Here is a 19,690-nt window from a genome sequence, read left to right as displayed (position 1 = left end):
GTTGCAGTAGGGAGGGGGCGCACTTTTGTCCTGGAGGGGATGAACTTCTGGAAGATGTTGATCCGGAACATGATGATTCCTGGGGATGCTGGATGCATCTGTTGTGATCTCTGCCTCAAACTGCAGCAACAGTCCGTGCTGGGCTGAGACGAACGGTGCGAAAAGGTAGGGTAAGGGGCAGCTGAAAAATGAACAGGAAAACCAGACCAGATCGTTTAAAAAAAAAAGGTAGGGTGCAAACTGAAACGTTGCTTCTTGAATATATCCAAAATGTCGCGATTGGAGCGAAAATATAGAAAATGTGAAAAAAAATTGCAATAAAACACAAGGTATATGGGGGGGTTAAGTTTAAAAGTTATTCTTTAAAATATGCAATTGCAAAAGCAAAGCACTAGCCCAAAAGGTTATTCGTTAAGATGGGGACGTGTTACCGTGGCGAGAACGATAATAGTAATAATAATAAAAATAATAAATTGATAAAGGACGTTATTTTCTCGCAGGTGGTGACGATCATGAGACAAATGAAATGTCCCGTCCTCTGAGGTCAACGTTGACAGCATTGGAGGGAGCAAAGTAATTACTTTACTGTACAAGGGGTAATAAATTGACAAAAAAACAAAGATGGCATAAATACGAATAAAAGTGTGGTTCGAAAATGAATAAAAAACACAAGGGCAATAAGGTATTGCATATGTTCCTTCACGACAGCGTGAATGGTATGGTAATAAGATTGCGTTACGATTAGGCAAAGGTATCGGTTCAAGCGACGATTTATTTCGAGAATGTAACCGATTGTAGGTCCTAGTACGGGCGAGCGTACGCAATAAACGAAAGAAAATGTAATTAATGTTCATCAGATGATCCCCCTGAAAAAAAATTATTAGGGAATAAATTTCTGTAACGTTGTTCTAAAACGCGAGAATTTATTGTGGCTGAATTGAAAGCATAAGCGTAATATATGAATTACAGGTATTAAATTAAATGTGCCGAGAATTAAAATAAGGAAAATGATTGGCTGCTTGCCACGAGAAGGGAGTGTGGAAGTTATAAATAACTGAAACATAATTGAAACTGTACCGCTGAAAGGCGGATATTATCGTCGTGGTTAGCGAAGGTAACCGTTTTCTGAATGCCGCTGAAAAGATTAACCCAAACGCCAATTCCCTGGAATTAACGCAATAAAACTCGGAAGGAAAATGGCTGAGCACTGTAGGACCCCGTACCTTTTTTATTAATAACCCTTAAAAAAGTGTCACTTATCAAGTGAATAAACAGTGTTCAAATGTCAATGGGTTACATCGATAGGCTGACGTAAACGTTAGAATGTAATGTTCGAAGTAAAGCACCATTCATCGAAACGAAATTTTAAAAACGGAAATGGAATATCCGCTTCCATGAATTTTTATGTAAGTTAATAAAAAAACTCTGTTCTAAGAAAGTGAACGGATAGAAAATTGTGCCCTTGTTTGCGGCTAACAATTATTATGGAACCTTACATAGGAGGGTACAGAATACAGGTCGTCGTGCAGGATTCTCGGCTCTGGCAAAGTAATTTGAGTTCTGTCTTTTCTGAATTCCTCGGCGGAACGTGATTTTCCCAGGTGCATGCGAGGTCCGAAGTCCTAAAGCTACTGGCGACGTTTCATTTGTAACTCGTCTTGAGCGAATTTTTCGTTCTTGTTCTCGTTACCTGTAGATCTCGAAGTGACGATCGACTCGCTGGTTCGTTGATGAAACTCTCCTGAAATAAAACTCCTTTCCGATAGCGTACTAGTCCTCGTTGTAACTCCTTTTGTAATGTTCGGTAACAACTATTCACGCCATAACTTCCTTAATTCAACAACTTGTATAATTCCGAGGCACCGAGTGTGCACGCGATAGATTTCAGATACCAACTGGGGCGAGAAATATTCTCTCGAGCTATTTAAACGAAATTCGAACTTCGGCAGTTGAGAGGACGCGTCTCTCAATAACGGTGCTTTCAGCGTAAAGCTGTGTTTGCAGTATCTTCCTGCGATTCCGGAAGAATTCGTATCAGCGGATTTTTACATCCGTTGAAGATCGCAGGTGGCGTTTGCTTGAAAGAAGCTCTTTCCAGCTTCTTTCATACTCGGGCCCTTTTTATGAAATGATTAGACTATCGGACTATGGTGCCCGGGGTCCCGGATTCGAGTCATGCCTTCGGCATGATACGACACACCTGCCTGGGGCAAAAAATTAGGTTCACGCAGGGAAGTTAATTTTTTGTAACGCGAGCCCGGCCATACCAGTCAACTCTAGAAGATAATTTATTTACACCAACCCAAAAAATTACTATTATACAAGGGTAGGTGTAAGGAAAAATAAATTTTACACACAACCAAAAATCATGCACTTAAATCTTAACATGCTGGATTATAAACAACATTGATGGCACGCGTACTACGCGGGTTCAGCTGATGCTGACTCGCCATTTCTCATGGTGTCACCGTAGCGGTGTTTATAACTGTATACACGGAGCACACGCAAACCACTGTAGCACACAGAAGAGAGAAGAAAATGTATCTTTGCTTCCTGGGCAAGGTCAGTTCCATTGCATATAGGTCAGGAAACGCGGAGTATGTTTATACACTTTCAAATGTTTAAATAAGTTATTAAAAAAAAACTTGGGAAGCAGCACCCAAGAAAAAAAAAATTGCCATGCAATATATACAGCAGGATCAACCTGAAGGGTTCACAAGTACAAACTTCCAAATTGCGATATGATATATATACATGGGGCGTTCCGCCCCCAAACTATTGTCTGTTTAATTAATACACATAATTTGAGAAAAAGAAGATAATAACTGTAGTGGCAGAAATTTAGGTCGAAAATAATTTAAGTCTTTCTGCCGGTCTGAAAAAAAAACTGATTCCCAATGTTACACTTCGAGTTTGTGTTTTTGCCATATAGTCAGAGGGAAACAGAAAAAAAGACACTTAGGTAGCGTTCTTGATGGCGAGCGTTCATTGCTAACGGAGATCGGCGAAATGTTCTTGAAGATCCGACGACGAGAGTCGAACCAGGAATACACGGAGCACACGAATCGACGCGGACACACGCATTTGTATACACGACGCGACACACGCACAGATGAGATATACCGGAAACTGGAAACAAGTTTATCCAATGAGTCCGAAAAACGTCACCGAAAGGCTATTCCTGGACGAAGGAGAACACACTGGCAGTTTGTGCGAGGGAAAAAGTTCTGACTCGCGAACAGTGGGAGTCAGAAGGAATAGACACGCGAAAACGGCACTGGTAGAGCGTCCATTTTCACGTATTACGGTGATTGGACCCAAACACACGACACGCGCGATGTATGTTGGGCAAGCCTGGAACCGGTGTGGAACCCACGAACATTGGGGGGGGGGGGGGGGGTGACACTGTCGACTGCAGACTGGGTGCTTTCCTGGGGGTTAAGGGTGAGCACTGGACGACGCACTTGGAGGTGAGATGAGGTGCGGAGATGGGGTACTGGCGCCAAATAGTGAAGACTCGACGAGGGGGAGGGGGTCGTCTTGAAAATCCTAGAATGGCGAATGGACGGCGGATGCAACGTGAATCACTGAAGTGTGACGAGGGCACTGGGGCGTTGCTGGTCACGAAACTGATGACTCGGGGGGGGGGGGGGGGATCTGGTAAGTAATGGTCATCCCCGTGATAAAAGCTGACGGGGGGTCGGAGGAACTCTGCTCTCCAAACTGATGAATTCTGAAGGGGGAGCTGGTGATAGCTGTCCATCAACACTGATGACTTCTATAAGGCGCTGATCACTAATTATTATGAGTCGTTGGGGGTTGGGGCGCACTGCTGTAGACGAACCACTTATGGTGATCGCGGGTCGCAAGAATAACGGGTGCTTGCGTCTCAAGAACGTGATGATCACGAAGATGAAAAGTCCAGGGGGGGATGATGCACTTCTGAAAGGTGCTGATCACAAAGATGAAAAGTCTGGGGGGTGGAGTGTACTGCTGCACTCGAACAACGTCTGGTGATCACGCGTCGCAAGAATGGTAGTTGCAGTAGGGAGGGGGCGCACTTTTGTCCTGGAGGGGATGAACTTCTGGAAGATGTTGATCCGGAACATGATGATTCCTGGGGATGCTGGATGCATCTGTTGTGATCTCTGCCTCAAACTGCAGCAACAGTCCGTGCTGGGCTGAGACGAACGGTGCGAAAAGGTAGGGTAAGGGGCAGCTGATAAATGAACAGGAAAACCAGACCAGATCGTTTAAAAAAAAAAGGTAGGGGTGCAAACTGAAACGTTGCTTCTTGAATATATCCAAAATGTCGCGATTGGAGCGAAAATATAGAAAATGTGAAAAAAAATTGCAATAAAACACAAGGTATATGGGGGGGTTAAGTTTAAAAGTTATTCTTTAAAATATGCAATTGCAAAAGCAAAGCACTAGCCCAAAGGTTATTCGTTAAGATGGGGACGTGTTACCGTGGCGAGAACGATAATAGTAATAATAATAAAAATAATAAATTGATAAAGGACGTTATTTTCTCGCAGGTGGTGACGATCATGAGACAAATGAAATGTCCCGTCCTCTGAGGTCAACGTTGACAGCATTGGAGGGAGCAAAGTAATTACTTTACTGTACAAGGGGTAATAAATTGACAAAAAAACAAAGATGGCATAAATACGAATAAAAGTGTGGTTCGAAAATGAATAAAAAACACAAGGGCAATAAGGTATTGCATATGTTCCTTCACGACAGCGTGAATGGTATGGTAATAAGATTGCGTTACGATTAGGCAAAGGTATCGGTTCAAGCGACGATTTATTTCGAGAATGTAACCGATTGTAGGTCCTAGTACGGGCGAGCGTACGCAATAAACGAAAGAAAATGTAATTAATGTTCATCAGATGATCCCCCTGAAAAAAAATTATTAGGGAATAAATTTCTGTAACGTTGTTCTAAAACGCGAGAATTTATTGTGGCTGAATTGAAAGCATAAGCGTAATATATGAATTACAGGTATTAAATTAAATGTGCCGAGAATTAAAATAAGGAAAATGATTGGCTGCTTGCCACGAGAAGGGAGTGTGGAAGTTATAAATAACTGAAACATAATTGAAACTGTACCGCTGAAAGGCGGATATTATCGTCGTGGTTAGCGAAGGTAACCGTTTTCTGAATGCCGCTGAAAAGATTAACCCAAACGCCAATTCCCTGGAATTAACGCAATAAAACTCGGAAGGAAAATGGCTGAGCACTGTAGGACCCCGTACCTTTTTTATTAATAACCCTTAAAAAAGTGTCACTTATCAAGTGAATAAACAGTGTTCAAATGTCAATGGGTTACATCGATAGGCTGACGTAAACGTTAGAATGTAATGTTCGAAGTAAAGCACCATTCATCGAAACGAAATTTTAAAAACGGAAATGGAATATCCGCTTCCATGAATTTTTATGTAAGTTAATAAAAAAACTCTGTTCTAAGAAAGTGAACGGATAGAAAATTGTGCCCTTGTTTGCGGCTAACAATTATTATGGAACCTTACATAGGAGGGTACAGAATACAGGTCGTCGTGCAGGATTCTCGGCTCTGGCAAAGTAATTTGAGTTCTGTCTTTTCTGAATTCCTCGGCGGAACGTGATTTTCCCAGGTGCATGCGAGGTCCGAAGTCCTAAAGCTACTGGCAACGTTTCATTTGTAACTCGTCTTGAGCGAATTTTTCGTTCTTGTTCTCGTTACCTGTAGATCTCGAAGTGACGATCGACTCGCTGGTTCGTTGATGAAACTCTCCTGAAATAAAACTCCTTTCCGATAGCGTACTAGTCCTCGTTGTAACTCCTTTTGTAATGTTCGGTAACAACTATTCACGCCATAACTTCCTTAATTCAACAACTTGTATAATTCCGAGGCACCGAGTGTGCACGCGATAGATTTCAGATACCAACTGGGGCGAGAAATATTCTCTCGAGCTATTTAAACGAAATTCGAACTTCGGCAGTTGAGAGGACGCGTCTCTCAATAACGGTGCTTTCAGCGTAAAGCTGTGTTTGCAGTATCTTCCTGCGATTCCGGAAGAATTCGTATCAGCGGATTTTTACATCCGCTGAAGATCGCAGGTGGCGTTTGCTTGAAAGAAGCTCTTTCCAGCTTCTTTCATACTCGGGCCCTTTTTATGAAATGATTAGACTATCGGACTATGGTGCCCGGGGTCCCGGATTCGAGTCATGCCTTCGGCATGATACGATTGTGAGCACGCGCGGCACCCATTTTGCACACAGCTTTCGCATGTTCAAATATTCATGCACAATATGTCCAACACGTTCCTTTGATATTTTTAAAGTCTCAGCTATCTCGATCAACTTCACTTTACGATCATTTAAAATTGTTTTTTGGACTTTTTTGATGTTTTCGTCGGTAACAGCCTCTTTGGGGCGTCCACTGCGTGCATCGTCTTCGATGCTCATTTTAAATTTAGCAAACCACTTCTCAACGGTTGATTTTCCTGGTGCAGAGTCCGAATAATGTATATCAAGCCAAGCCTTGGCTTCAACAGTATTTTTTTTTCTCCAAAAAGCAATGCTTTATTAACACATGAAATTCTTTTTTATCCATTTTTTCACAATAACAAAAGCTGCTTCACTCACAATGCTATATCTCACGAACTAATTATCCGGCAGCTGTGAAATTTATACACGTATCTTTTGAAGGTTAGTACTAAGTAAAAATCACATGGATTTAATTCTAGTAACGCCATCTATGAGTCAGCCTACGAACTTTTCAGCCCAACTGTTAACCTGTCATTATTGACTAGATTCATTGTATAACTTTATTTTTGTTCAATTTTTTAATTTCCGGTATTGTGAAGTTGTTGTGTGTTCTGAAACTTTGCATGTTAACTTTCTTGCTGTAAATTAGAAGAAAGAAGCTGTACAATGCAACAAATATGTACATACAAAAAGAAAATAAGAAAGATTACGGAAAAAACCCTCACATCTTTCTTTTTCTTTGGGTAACATGATAATACTGGTACTCGGTCAATAACACTTCTGACTGACTCCCAATACCAACATTTGAAAATTGTAACAGTCCAGAGTAGTTCAGGATGTTTATGAATTTTAATGTAGGCCTATAACCAACCTCTATGTCAGAATGGTTAGCACGTCATGCTACGATGCCAAAGGTCCCAGATTCAAATCCTGGCCTAGGCATGGACTTTCTTTGCGAGTGTCTCTTCACAATTTCATCATATCATCACAGATCCTCACCTTTGTGATTATCCAAAAGTGGCAGAAAAGTGTAGTAAAATAAACCAAATCAATCAATCAATATGGGCCTATAAATTTGTCGATGGAACTATACCATTACTATATACCAGAGTTATGCTGTAATTACACATGAGATAATCATTTAATCACAAAATCCATTTCTTCCCATAATGTTATAAAAATAATGAAATTTCCAATATATTTAGACTCCACTTTTGTGGATTTCGGAAAAGAATCTGTGATTGAATTCTAACCGATACGGATGTCAGTATTGCTCTCACTTCTCTTCTACTTGTTACCCAGTGGAAAGCCATTTGGTAGATTTCTGTAATTTGTAAAAGACATACGGTAGAGAATTTATATAATTACTATGCGTTCGTATTTATTTTGCAGTCTTATGATTTTGGGATAGCACAGGGTCCTGGCCTTGAATCTCATGGTGGAACAACTTTCTGTGCAGTAGCATCCTTGCATCTAATGGGTCAATTACAAACAAGACTGTCTGAAAAGCAGGTAAGGCACTTATGTTAATAATACACCATATCAGGTATTTATTATTAGACATCTCACTAGTAGGATGCTTATGGATACAGGAGCATAAACCCTTCTTAACAACAACAGAAATAAAATTTGAGTCAGCAGATCAATAAGAAATGCCTTGGCTCTTAACCCTCTGGCAGGCAGGTTGGGGGACTTTGTTACCCCACAGCCATGTTTTTTTGTGGTGCCACCATGCTGTCCGCTCTGCTAATTCTTCCATTGGAGTTTCTGCTACCGACGAAGGAAGCCGGTGTTCTTCTGTCTACATACCAGAGGCATGCTTCCATTTGTTTGCATTCTTGGGATAACTGAGTTTTCCTTCTCATGTAAGTTAAATTTTTATTTTCATTATTACTTTTTTGGTTGCTTTTACAATTACTATTATAGCAATGAAGTTTGATTTTTATTTAATATTTCTACCTATTCATTATGCCATTTATCCAATAAACAACAACCTATTATTGTATGAGAGAAAACAAATAAAAATTCATTTAGATAAACATTTGTAAACTCAGACACAAACAAAGTATGTAAGAACTGTATTATTGTAAAAGAGGAAATAAATAAATGAAATAAAAATGTGTGAACTAAAAGATACAAGTGCATTATGTAACAACAACAACTTATTGTATGTGTGCAAATAAATAAAAAATACACATTTGGACAATGACAGATACACATACTTGGACAATGACAGAGAGAGACAAAAGAAAGATGCAGGCAGTGGAGATGAAATTTTTAAGAACTATATTGGGAAAGACTAGAAGGGATAGAATAAGGAGAAGAGATCTGACAGACAGCGGGATTGGTGAAGCTTCAGGACAGGATAGATCAAGCTCAGGTGAGATAGTTCGGACACATGAAGAGGATGAATGCAGAAAAAATACCAGTAAGAGCTTACAATGCACAAGAGGGAGACCAAGATGTCTGTGGAAAGAGCAGATAGCGGAGAGTGTTAGGAGAAGAGGACAGGATTGGAATATCATGGAAAGATAAGAGTGGCAGAAGACCAGGAAAAAATGGAGAGGCTTGACTTCTATGCCGACCCAGCCAGAGACAGGAAAGGGGGAAGGATGATGATGACATTTGTAAACTCAAAACACACAAAGTATGCAAGAACATTATTATTTTAAAAGCGAAAATAAATATCATAAATATGTTTAAAATCTAAGATACCTATATATTATGTAAGAACAACAGCTTATCGTTGTATGAGTGAAAATTAATAAATAAAAAAATAAACATTTGTATATTCAAAGACACAAATAAAGAATGCAAAAACATGTCTAAATAAAGGTATTCAGTTGAAGGGCTCGGGTGTAAAACATGGTAAGTGACATTTTGGTAATTTTTGAGTTACAAGGTAAAATGTGCCATTCTTCAATTTTCAATTTTCGAGTGAAATTGCCTTATCATACAATTTGCATTGGACTCAGTGAAGCTTTGTGAAATTGGTAAACCCAACATGGAAACAATTTATCTACATTATAGCTTCTAATAACCTTTTTTTTCTTAATAAACTCAGAAATAACCAAAATGTCACCATGTTTTACACCTAATCCCTTCAAATGTAAATATAAAACAGCATTTTTTTAACGATAACCGGCTGGGGTAAAAAAGTCTGCCATGTGCCCCTTCATGTTAAAAAAGAAAAAAAAATGATGCGCCCACCGGAGGTTTAAAGATGTGATCTTCGTATCTGTAAGAGCAATGTAAAAACTATGAAATTATCACAGCCTTGATAAATGTTGTGGCCATAAAGGCACACTCAACAGGAAAGTTACATGGCCAAAAAACACAACCCTTATTGTAATAATAAGGTTCTGGGTTTCATTCCTGGTGGAGGAACATTGCACAGTAGTCCAGAATGCACTTGAACATTTAGCAAACGGGAGCCTCTCTACATGGGTACTTTTCACTTGTGTGATTTTCAAACATGCCACGATGTGCAAATATATCATAGTAGTGTATATTGAGCGTTTCTACGCCGTACTTGGTACGAACCCTTTTTTTTTTATGGATTTAACCTCAGTGGTAGCATATTTTGACGATTTTTTTGTTGATTTTATAGCGTTTGACGACTTTTCAGTGCAATTTTCACCGCATCTAATTTTTTTCCCACTCGTACTTGGTACGAATGCCACGATCTTACGTGATATAACTTAACCTATTCATTTTTTTTTCGTGCTAAACTACACGAGAGCCTCTACGTGCTTTGACCTACTTTAGAGTAGGACCATAAAGACAGTTCTGCAACCAAAAGTGAGGCTCGAAGTGAGGCTCGGTGAGGCTCGACTTAATGGTTTGCTCTTGTAAGACACAAGCCTTATTTTCTCGCAGTGTTGCCAACACCTTACTCGAAATAAAATCACCAAGGTTTTTTTCTTGGTCTAACCTATGTTATTGAACTGCGTTGTCACGTCCAAACCCGCATGAATTCCGGACACTATTGGTTCAATTCATATTTTACTTACATATAGGTGTACATGATGAATCCCCAAACAGATTTTTCCTAAGTCTTACAGTTTTCAAGATAATCCCACTTCCGGTCGCCATTTTGGATTTCCGAGCATAGGTTCTATTCATACTTTTTCTCACGTATAGGTGTACATGATGAATCACCAAACAGATTTTTCCTAAGTCTTACCGTTTCCAAGATAACCCCACTTCCGGTCGCTATTTTGGATTTCCGAGCATAGGTTCTATTCATATTTTACTCACATATAGGTGTACATGATGAATCCGCAAACAGATTTTTCCTAAGTTTTTCCGTTTCCAAGATAACCTCACTTCCGGTCGCCATTTTGGATTTCCGAACATAGGTTCTATTCATACTTTTTCTCACGTATAGGTGTACATGACGAATCCGCAAACAGATTTTTCCTAAGTCTTACTGTTTCCAGTAGGTGGAACCGTACGTTCTGGCGACATCCTTTGACCTACTTTTTATTTTACGACGTTTTACGCACTAAACTAACCTACAATGAGAGAAAAATGGAGAGAAAAAGCTCTGGCATCACTTTTTAAGCTATTTTTTACCTCCTGCAAATTTTGCTCTTATGCTAACTCGTCCTTTGACCTACTTTTGAAATGACTTACGACATTTTCCTATAAGGCTGCCTCCTCATACTGTAAGGTCCCCCTCAGTGTAATCTACCACGTAGTAGTGTCACAAATGTACCTTTGACGCCAACTCTGATTTCTTGACCCCACGACCACCAAAACCTCAAAAACTCACTTTCTCTCCACGTTCCGTGCCTCATTTATTGCGCTGACGATGTTTCACAGCGTAGAAAAGCAGTGATGAGTGAAATGCACTCTCTCATCCTCTCATCCCTGAAAGGATGAATGCACCTTATCGTAATTTTCCAAGTCCGGGACCAATGTTTATATATCGTGACCTTTGTAAACCTCTCGTGGGAACGATGTGCCACACACGCGCGCGCGTGCCTCTCATTATTTCTGTATTGTGACGCAAGCAAACAAACAAAATAATAATTGTTATATAACCTCGCCAGCTAGAGTTTCCCCAATCTAGTAAAGTGGATTGGTTGAAATCTCCAAGGCGTATTTTGCATTTTTTTTTTCCAAATATGAACACGTTAAAACTGAACTGTCTCGGATTTTTGAGTTTTGTATTCGCCCTGAGAAAATTCTATATAAAATAACATACCTGAAAGTTATATTCACAGTAGATTGATTTTTTTTGAGTTTTGTAATCACCTCAAGAAATTCTATATAAAATAACATACCTGAAAATTGTATTCACAGTAGATTGAATTCTTGAGTTTTTGTATTCGCAACAAGAAATTCTATATAAATAACATACCTGAAATTCTATTTACAGTAGATTGAATTTTTGTGTTTTGTAATCACTCCCAAGAAATTCTATATAAAATAACATACCTGAAAATTGTATCGCTATACACTAGACTTTTTTATTTCTGTGATTTTGGAGAAAGCATAATGGCATCCACCACCAGTTTCAATCGTAAAAATGATAAAACTGAATGTGTTACTTGTGGGAAGCTAATCTCAAGGAACAATTTATCTGTACACAGGGCAAGATGTAGCGAAACAGGTTCGAGAATTAATCGTTCGTTACCTTCTAAGTCTTGTGCTCGATGCGGAAAGATGATCAGCACATTTAAGTAAACACCTCAAAATTTGCAAACCATCGACCGAACAAGGAACATTGAAAAGAAAAATCGATAATTCAGAAACGGAAGCTTCCACTTCCAAGCAAATTAAATTATCTAATAAACGCAAACCAATTAGATCTGCATTCAACGACCAACTCCAGGATTTTTCAATTAAGTCAGAACCAGGCCGTGACATTCTAAGTTTCTTGGACGAAACAAAAACATCTGTACTAAATATTTTGAAAGATAAACTTGAAAACAACTCTATAAAAGTATACGTTGTTCTGTTTTCTGAATACGAGAAAGTTGATGGCACAACGAGTATTTTTTATCATCGTACAAAAAACCAGACTCTTTATTTTGCTGACGTCGAAAATTTAGACAACTTCTATTATAAGGTTTCCAACGAGCTGGTTAAGAAACATGACGATTTCGAGGCTAAAGGGTCGGGATGGTCTCTATGTGGAAGTCCTCACACGTTAACTGTTTACGTGAACCAATTCTCGCCTCTTCGTGCATCCAGCTACGTTCCTCTTCCACCGAACATTCAACACAAGAGGGCTGTGTTAAATATACAGAACAGCGATAAAAAGTGTTTCCTTTGGTGTGTGTTGGCAGAACTTCATCCGATTCATTGGTCAAATAATCCAGAACGGGTTTATCATTACAAGCAATACGAGTCCGAGTTTGAAAGTGTAATGTCTGGCATCGAATACCCGGTGACATTGTCGGATATAACAAAGTTCGAAAATCATGCAGGAAAACGCATCGCTATTAATGTATATTCCTTCACGTCAGATAAATATCTCGTGCATCCCGTCAGGATAACCGATATCGACGATGACGATGCTCGTGTAATAAATCTCCTTCTCATTTCCAACGAGGATGTTCATCACTACACGCTAATTCGTTCAATGTCTCGATTACTAGGAAGCCAAACAACCAAGCATGAACATTGCATCGAAGTTTGCCCAAGGTGTTTGACCACGTTCGACGATCGTGACCGACGTGATCATCAAAATCTTCATAGTCGTCAAATTGCTATCGATAAACTTGCCGAACATAAAATTTATTGCGGCAACAACAGACCGGCTAGAATGATGATGCCCGAAACGAACGAAGTCGAAGAATTCAAAATGCACAAAGCATTGTCGGAACATCCCGCAATCATCGTCGCAGATTTCGAGGCGTTCCTCAAACCACTCTCCTACTGCGAACCGGATCCTGAAATTTCCTCCACAACGCCGTACCAGCTTCATCAACCTAATAGTTTCGGCTATGTTGTTGTGCGACGTGATAAAATAAATGAAGCATATATATACCGCGGGCCAAATGTAATCGAACACTTCCTGGAAAAAATGGTGGAGGCTGTTGAGGTAATTGGTAGCGTACTGCTTACATCAAAACCGATGGCACCTTTAACTGAAAATGAACTTCAAAATTACAATTCCACTGAGGTGTGTCCGGTATGTGATCAAAGTTTCACTGATGAGAACAAAAAAATATTCCACCACGATCATTTCAGCGGAAACTACATAGGTGGAATTTGCAACACGTGCAATCTTAAAATCCAGAAACCTAAATTCATCCCCATATTTTTTCACAACGGAAGCGGATATGATTTTCACCACCTGGTGAGACATCTTGGCTACGATCCGAAACGTATAGGTGTCTTGGCCGAGAATGAAGAACGCTACATTAGTCTCAGCAAGCAAGTGTCGATTCCGGGAACGAAAAATACAATCGAGATGCACTTCCTGGATTCGTATAGATTTCTCTCTGCAAGTCTGGATGCTTTAGCGAACAAACTCACCGACGATCAATTTAAAATAACTAGAGCTAGTTTTCCCAACGTAGACATAGAACTCGTTAGACGTAAAGGGGTTTATCCTTACGAATACGTTAGTGATGGTTCTAAATTTAACGACAACGCTCTTCCACTTCCAAGAGAATTTTACAGCAGACTCGGAGAGAAAGGAATCACGGACGAAGAATACCAACACGCGCAACTCATGTGGGAGAAATTAGAATGTAGGACACTCGGAGACTACCACGACGCATACTTAAAATTAGACGTGACGATACTCGCGGATGTTTTTCAAGCGTTCAGGAAAACGGCAACGAATATTTATAAATTAGATCCAGCGTATTTCTACAGTCTACCGGGATTAGCGTGGTCGGCAATGTTACTCCAGACAAAGGTCAAGCTGGAACTGATATCGGACGTTGACATGTTGCTATTTATCGAAAGAGGGATACGAGGTAGAATGGTGCAATGCGTACAGAGACATGCAAAAGCTAATAACGTACACATGAAAGAAGATTACGATTCAAATCGAGCATCGAATTACATCTTCTACGCCGACGTTAATAATCTCTACGGACATGCCATGGTTCAGAAACTTCCTTACGGGGGATTCGAATGGTTAGATACCACTTCGATAGACATTATTCATTTCGACGATAGCGAGTGTGGTTTCTTCACAGAGGTAGATCTCCAGTTCTCCGACCACCTGCACGACACGTTTTCGGATTTGCCTCCGACTCCCGAAATCAAATGTCCACCCGACTCGTTTCAAGACAAGCTTTTGTTAACATTGGACCCTAAACGGAGATACGTCGTCCACTACAAGAATCTCCGGTTTTTGATTGGGAAGGGTGTTCAGATAGTAAATGTTAGAAGAATACTAAAGTTTAAACATTCCACGTGGTTAAGACCTTACATAGAAACTAACACACAACATAGAACAGCTGCCACTTCCGATTTAGACAAGGACTTCTTTAAATGAATGAACAATGCGGTGTACCGAAAGACCATGGAGAATGTTAGAAAGCACGTAGACGTGAAATTAATTTCCGATAAGAATAAATGTCGGAAGTGGATAGCCGATCCTAGATTCAAGTCGAGAAAATTTACAACGAGAATTTGGCACTTTTCAATCTAGATATAAAATTGATGAAATTCAGAAAACCAATTTACGTTGGCGCAACGGTTCTCGACTTGTCGAAACTTTACATGTTCGAATTTCATTATGACGTGATGAAACCCTTCTACAATGATAAGATATCACTTTTGTACACGGACACCGACAGCTTTATTTACAGCATACAAACACCTAACCTATACGAAGACATAAAAAATCCTTCCATGCTTGAGTATTTCGATACTTCTGCGTATCCTCAACCCAACAGATTTGGAATTCCTTCCCTCAACAAAAAAGTACTAGGTAAACTGAAAGATGAATGTAACGGTGATATTTCTCACAACGTTGCAACGTTTAGAAAGTCGTTGATTTCGTTTCTGTATTTATCGTCGTTGGGTTTCCTCGTCATGTCGATCGTCGCGAATCCGAAATCGTCACTGTTCCAGCAAGAAGAGCAGCGTTCCGAAAATTGATTGATCAACAGGCCGTTGAGTTTAGATAACATGGAAGGTAGAAATTCATGATCTGCCTTGCGGTGTACAGTCTCCATTGTTTGCTTTCGGAAACCAAAGAGATTCATTGTCCTTGCTAGTTCTTTATTGTGTATGTGATAATTTGAGACAGTTAAAGTTTTTTTTATTTTAGTTATAGTTATTTAAGTTCATTTTTTTTTCAATTGCATTGCCTACAATTTTTACTAATTTCTAAACGATAGTGTCCCCAAGGCAACGTGGATTCCACAAGACAAAATACATCTTTTATCGTCATTCGGATCTAATGCTACTTTCCTAACTTTGTTTGTTGTAATCACGTGGTCTACGCTTTGGATTCTTTGTTCTATACTTAGTATCGTCGATTGTGAGTAAAGGCAATCGATGTAATCGTGGAAGGTGAGTTTGTTCTCCACCGTATTTTTGCCCACACCTTTTGCTTTCTTCGTGACGCTACTCTCTGTTCTCATGGCATACATCTTCGAACGCAAACCCGCGAACTCGACAATAATATCACCGTTACATTCATCTTTCAGTTTACCTAGTACTTTTTTGTTGAGGGAAGGAATTCCAAATCTGTTGGGTTGAGGATACGCAGAAGTATCGAAATACTCAAGCATGGAAGGATTTTTTATGTCTTCGTATAGGTTAGGTGTTTGTATGCTGTAAATAAAGCTGTCGGTGTCCGTGTACAAAAGTGATATCTTATCATTGTAGAAGGGTTTCATCACGTCATAATGAAATTCGAACATGTAAAGTTTCGACAAGTCGAGAACCGTTGCGCCAACGTAAATTGGTTTTCTGAATTTCATCAATTTTATATCTAGATTGAAAAGTGCCAAATTCTCGTTGTAAATTTTTCTCGACTTGAATCTAGGATCGGCTATCCACTTCTGACATTTATTCTTATCGGAAATTAATTTCACGTCTACGTGCTTTCTAACATTCTCCATGGTCTTTCCGTACACCGCATTGTTCATTAATTTAAAGAAGTCCTTGTCTAAATCGGAAGTGGCAGCTGTTCTATGTTGTGTGTTAGTTTCTATGTAAGGTCTTAACCACGTGGAATGTTTAAACTTTAGTATTCTTCTAACATTTACTATCTGAACACCCTTCCCAATCAAAAACCGGAGATTCTTGTAGTGGACGACGTATCTCCGTTTAGGGTCCAATGTTAACAAAAGCTTGTCTTGAACCGAGTCGGGTGGACATTTGATTTCGGGAGTCGGAGGCAAATCCGAAAACGTGTCGTGCAGGTGGTCGGAGAATTGGAGATCTACCTCTGTGAAGAAACCACACTCGCTATCGTCGAAATGAATAATGTCTATCGAAGTGGTATCTAACCATTCGAATCCCCCGTAAGGAAGTTTCTGAACCATTGCATGTCCGTAGAGATTATTAACGTCGGCGTAGAAGATGTAATTCGATGCTCGATTTGAATCGTAATCTTCTTTCATGTGTACGTTATTAGCTTTTGCATGTCTCTGTACGCATTGCACCATTCCACCTCGTATCCCTCTTTCGATAAATAGCAACATGTCAACGTCCGATATCAGTTCCAGCTTGACCTTTGTCTGGAATAACATTGCCGACCACGCTAATCCCGGTAGACTGTAGAAATACGCTGGATCTAATTTATAAATATTCGTTGCCGTTTTCCTGAACGCTTGAAAAACATCCGCGAGTATCGTCACGTCTAATTTTAAGTATGCGTCGTGGTAGTCTCCGAGTGTCCTACATTCTAATTTCTCCCACATGAGTTGCGCGTGTTGGTATTCTTCGTCCGTGATTCCTTTCTCTCTGAGTCTGCTGTAAAATTCTCTTGGAAGTGGAAGAGCGTCGTCGTTAAATTTAGAACCATCACTAACGTATTCGTAAGGATAAACCCCTTTACGTCTAACGAGTTCTATGTCTACGTTGGGAAAACTAGCTCTAGTTATTTTAAATTGATCGTCGGTGAGTTTGTTCGCTAAAGCATCCAGACTTGCAGAGAGAAATCTATACGAATCCAGGAAGCGCATCTCGATTGTATTTTTCGTTCCCGGAATCGACACTTGCTTGCTGAGACTAATGTAGCGTTCTTCATTCTCGGCCAAGACACCTATACATTTCGGATCGTAGCCAAGATGTCTCACCAGGTGGTGAAAATCATATCCGCTTCCGTTGTGAAAAAATATGGGGATGAATTTAGGTTTCTGGATTTTAAGATTGCACGTGTTGCAAATTCCACCTATGTAGTTTCCGCTGAAATGATCGTGGTGGAATATTTTTTTGTTCTCATCAGTGAAACTTTGATCACATACCGGACACACCTCAGTGGAATTGTAATTTTGAAGTTCATTTTCAGTTAAAGGTGCCATCGGTTTTGATGTAAGCAGTACGCTACCAATTACCTCAACCTCCTCCACCATTTTTTCCAGGAAGTGTTCGATTACATTTGGCCCGCGGTATATATATGCTTCATTTATTTTATCACGTCGCACAACAACATAGCCGAAACTATTAGGTTGATGAAGCTGGTACGGCGTTGTGGAGGAAATTTCAGGATCCGGTTCGCAGTAGGAGAGTGGTTTGAGGAACGCCTCGAAATCTGCGACGATGATTGCGGGATGTTCCGACAATGCTTTGTGCATTTTGAATTCTTCGACTTCGTTCGTTTCGGGCATCATCATTCTAGCCGGTCTGTTGTTGCCGCAATAAATTTTATGTTCGGCAAGTTTATCGATAGCAATTTGACGACTATGAAGATTTTGATGATCACGTCGGTCACGATCGTCGAACGTGGTCAAACACCTTGGGCAAACTTCGATGCAATGTTCATGCTTGGTTGTTTGGCTTCCTAGTAATCGAGACATTGAACGAATTAGCGTGTAGTGATGAACATCCTCGTTGGAAATGAGAAGGAGATTTATTACACGAGCATCGTCATCGTCGATATCGGTTATCCTGACGGGATGCACGAGATATTTATCTGACGTGAAGGAATATACATTAATAGCGATGCGTTTTCCTGCATGATTTTCGAACTTTGTTATATCCGACAATGTCACCGGGTATTCGATGCCAGACATTACACTTTCAAACTCGGACTCGTATTGCTTGTAATGATAAACCCGTTCTGGATTATTTGACCAATGAATCGGATGAAGTTCTGCCAACACACACCAAAGGAAACACTTTTTATCGCTGTTCTGTATATTTAACACAGCCCTCTTGTGTTGAATGTTCGGTGGAAGAGGAACGTAGCTGGATGCACGAAGAGGCGAGAATTGGTTCACGTAAACAGTTAACGTGTGAGGACTTCCACATAGAGACCATCCCGACCCTTTAGCCTCGAAATCGTCATGTTTCTTAACCAGCTCGTTGGAAACCTTATAATAGAAGTTGTCTAAATTTTCGACGTCAGCAAAATAAAGAGTCTGGTTTTTTGTACGATGATAAAAAATACTCTTTGTGCCATCAACTTTCTCGTATTCAGAAAACAGAACAACGTATACTTTTATAGAGTTGTTTTCAAGTTTATCTTTCAAAATATTTAGTACAGATGTTTTTGTTTCGTCCAAGAAACTTAGAATGTCACGGCCTGGTTCTGACTTAATTGAAAAATCCTGGAGTTGGTCGTTGAATGCAGATCTAATTGGTTTGCGTTTATTAGATAATTTAATTTGCTTGGAAGTGGAAGCTTCCGTTTCTGAATTATCGATTTTTCTTTTCAATGTTCCTTGTTCGGTCGATGGTTTGCAAATTTTGAGGTGTTTACTTAAATGTGCAATGCTGATCATCTTTCCGCATCCAGCACAAAACTTAGAAGGTAACGAACGATTAATTCTCGAACCTGTTTCGCTACATCTTGCCCTGTGTACAGATAAATTGTTCCTTGAGATTAGCTTCCCACAAGTAACACATTCAGTTTTATCATTTTTACGATTGAAACTGGTGGTGGATGCCATTGCTTTCTCCAAAATCACAGAAATCAAAAAAATCTAGTATATAGCGATACAATTTTCAGGTATGTTATTTTATATAGAATTTCTTGGAGTGATTACAAAACTCAAAAATTCAATCTACTGTAAATAGAATTTCAGGTATGTTATTTATATAGAATTTCTTGTGTGCGAATACAAAAACTCAAGAATTCAATCTACTGTGAATACAATTTTCAGGTATGTTATTTTATATAGAATTTCTTGAGGTGATTACAAAACTCAAAAAAAATCAATCTACTGTGAATATAATTTTCAGGTATGTTATTTTATATAGAATTTTCTCAGGGCGAATACAAAACTCAAAAATCCGAGACAGTTCAGTTTTAACGTGTTCATATTTGGAAAAAAAAATG

General features: G+C 39.6%; 1 protein-coding gene across 1 annotated transcript in view; it reads left to right on the top strand.

The window, feature by feature from the left end:
* Nucleotides 1-19,690, top strand: part of betaggt-I (geranylgeranyl transferase type-1 subunit beta) — a 75,577-nt gene that overhangs the window by 27,866 nt on the left and 28,021 nt on the right. Inside the window, exon 5 of the mRNA XM_083118497.1 lies at nucleotides 7,648-7,767. Within this exon, the coding sequence (XP_082974623.1) occupies nucleotides 7,648-7,767 (120 nt within the window). The remainder of the gene's footprint in view (nucleotides 1-7,647; nucleotides 7,768-19,690) is intronic.

Source organism: Lepisma saccharinum, chromosome 3 (assembly GCF_977018435.1).
Source record: "Lepisma saccharinum chromosome 3, izLepSacc3.1, whole genome shotgun sequence".
NCBI lineage: Eukaryota > Metazoa > Arthropoda > Insecta > Zygentoma > Lepismatidae > Lepisma > Lepisma saccharinum.
The sequence above is the reverse complement of the archived record's forward strand: the minus strand, read 5'-3'. Positions and strand labels throughout refer to the sequence as shown.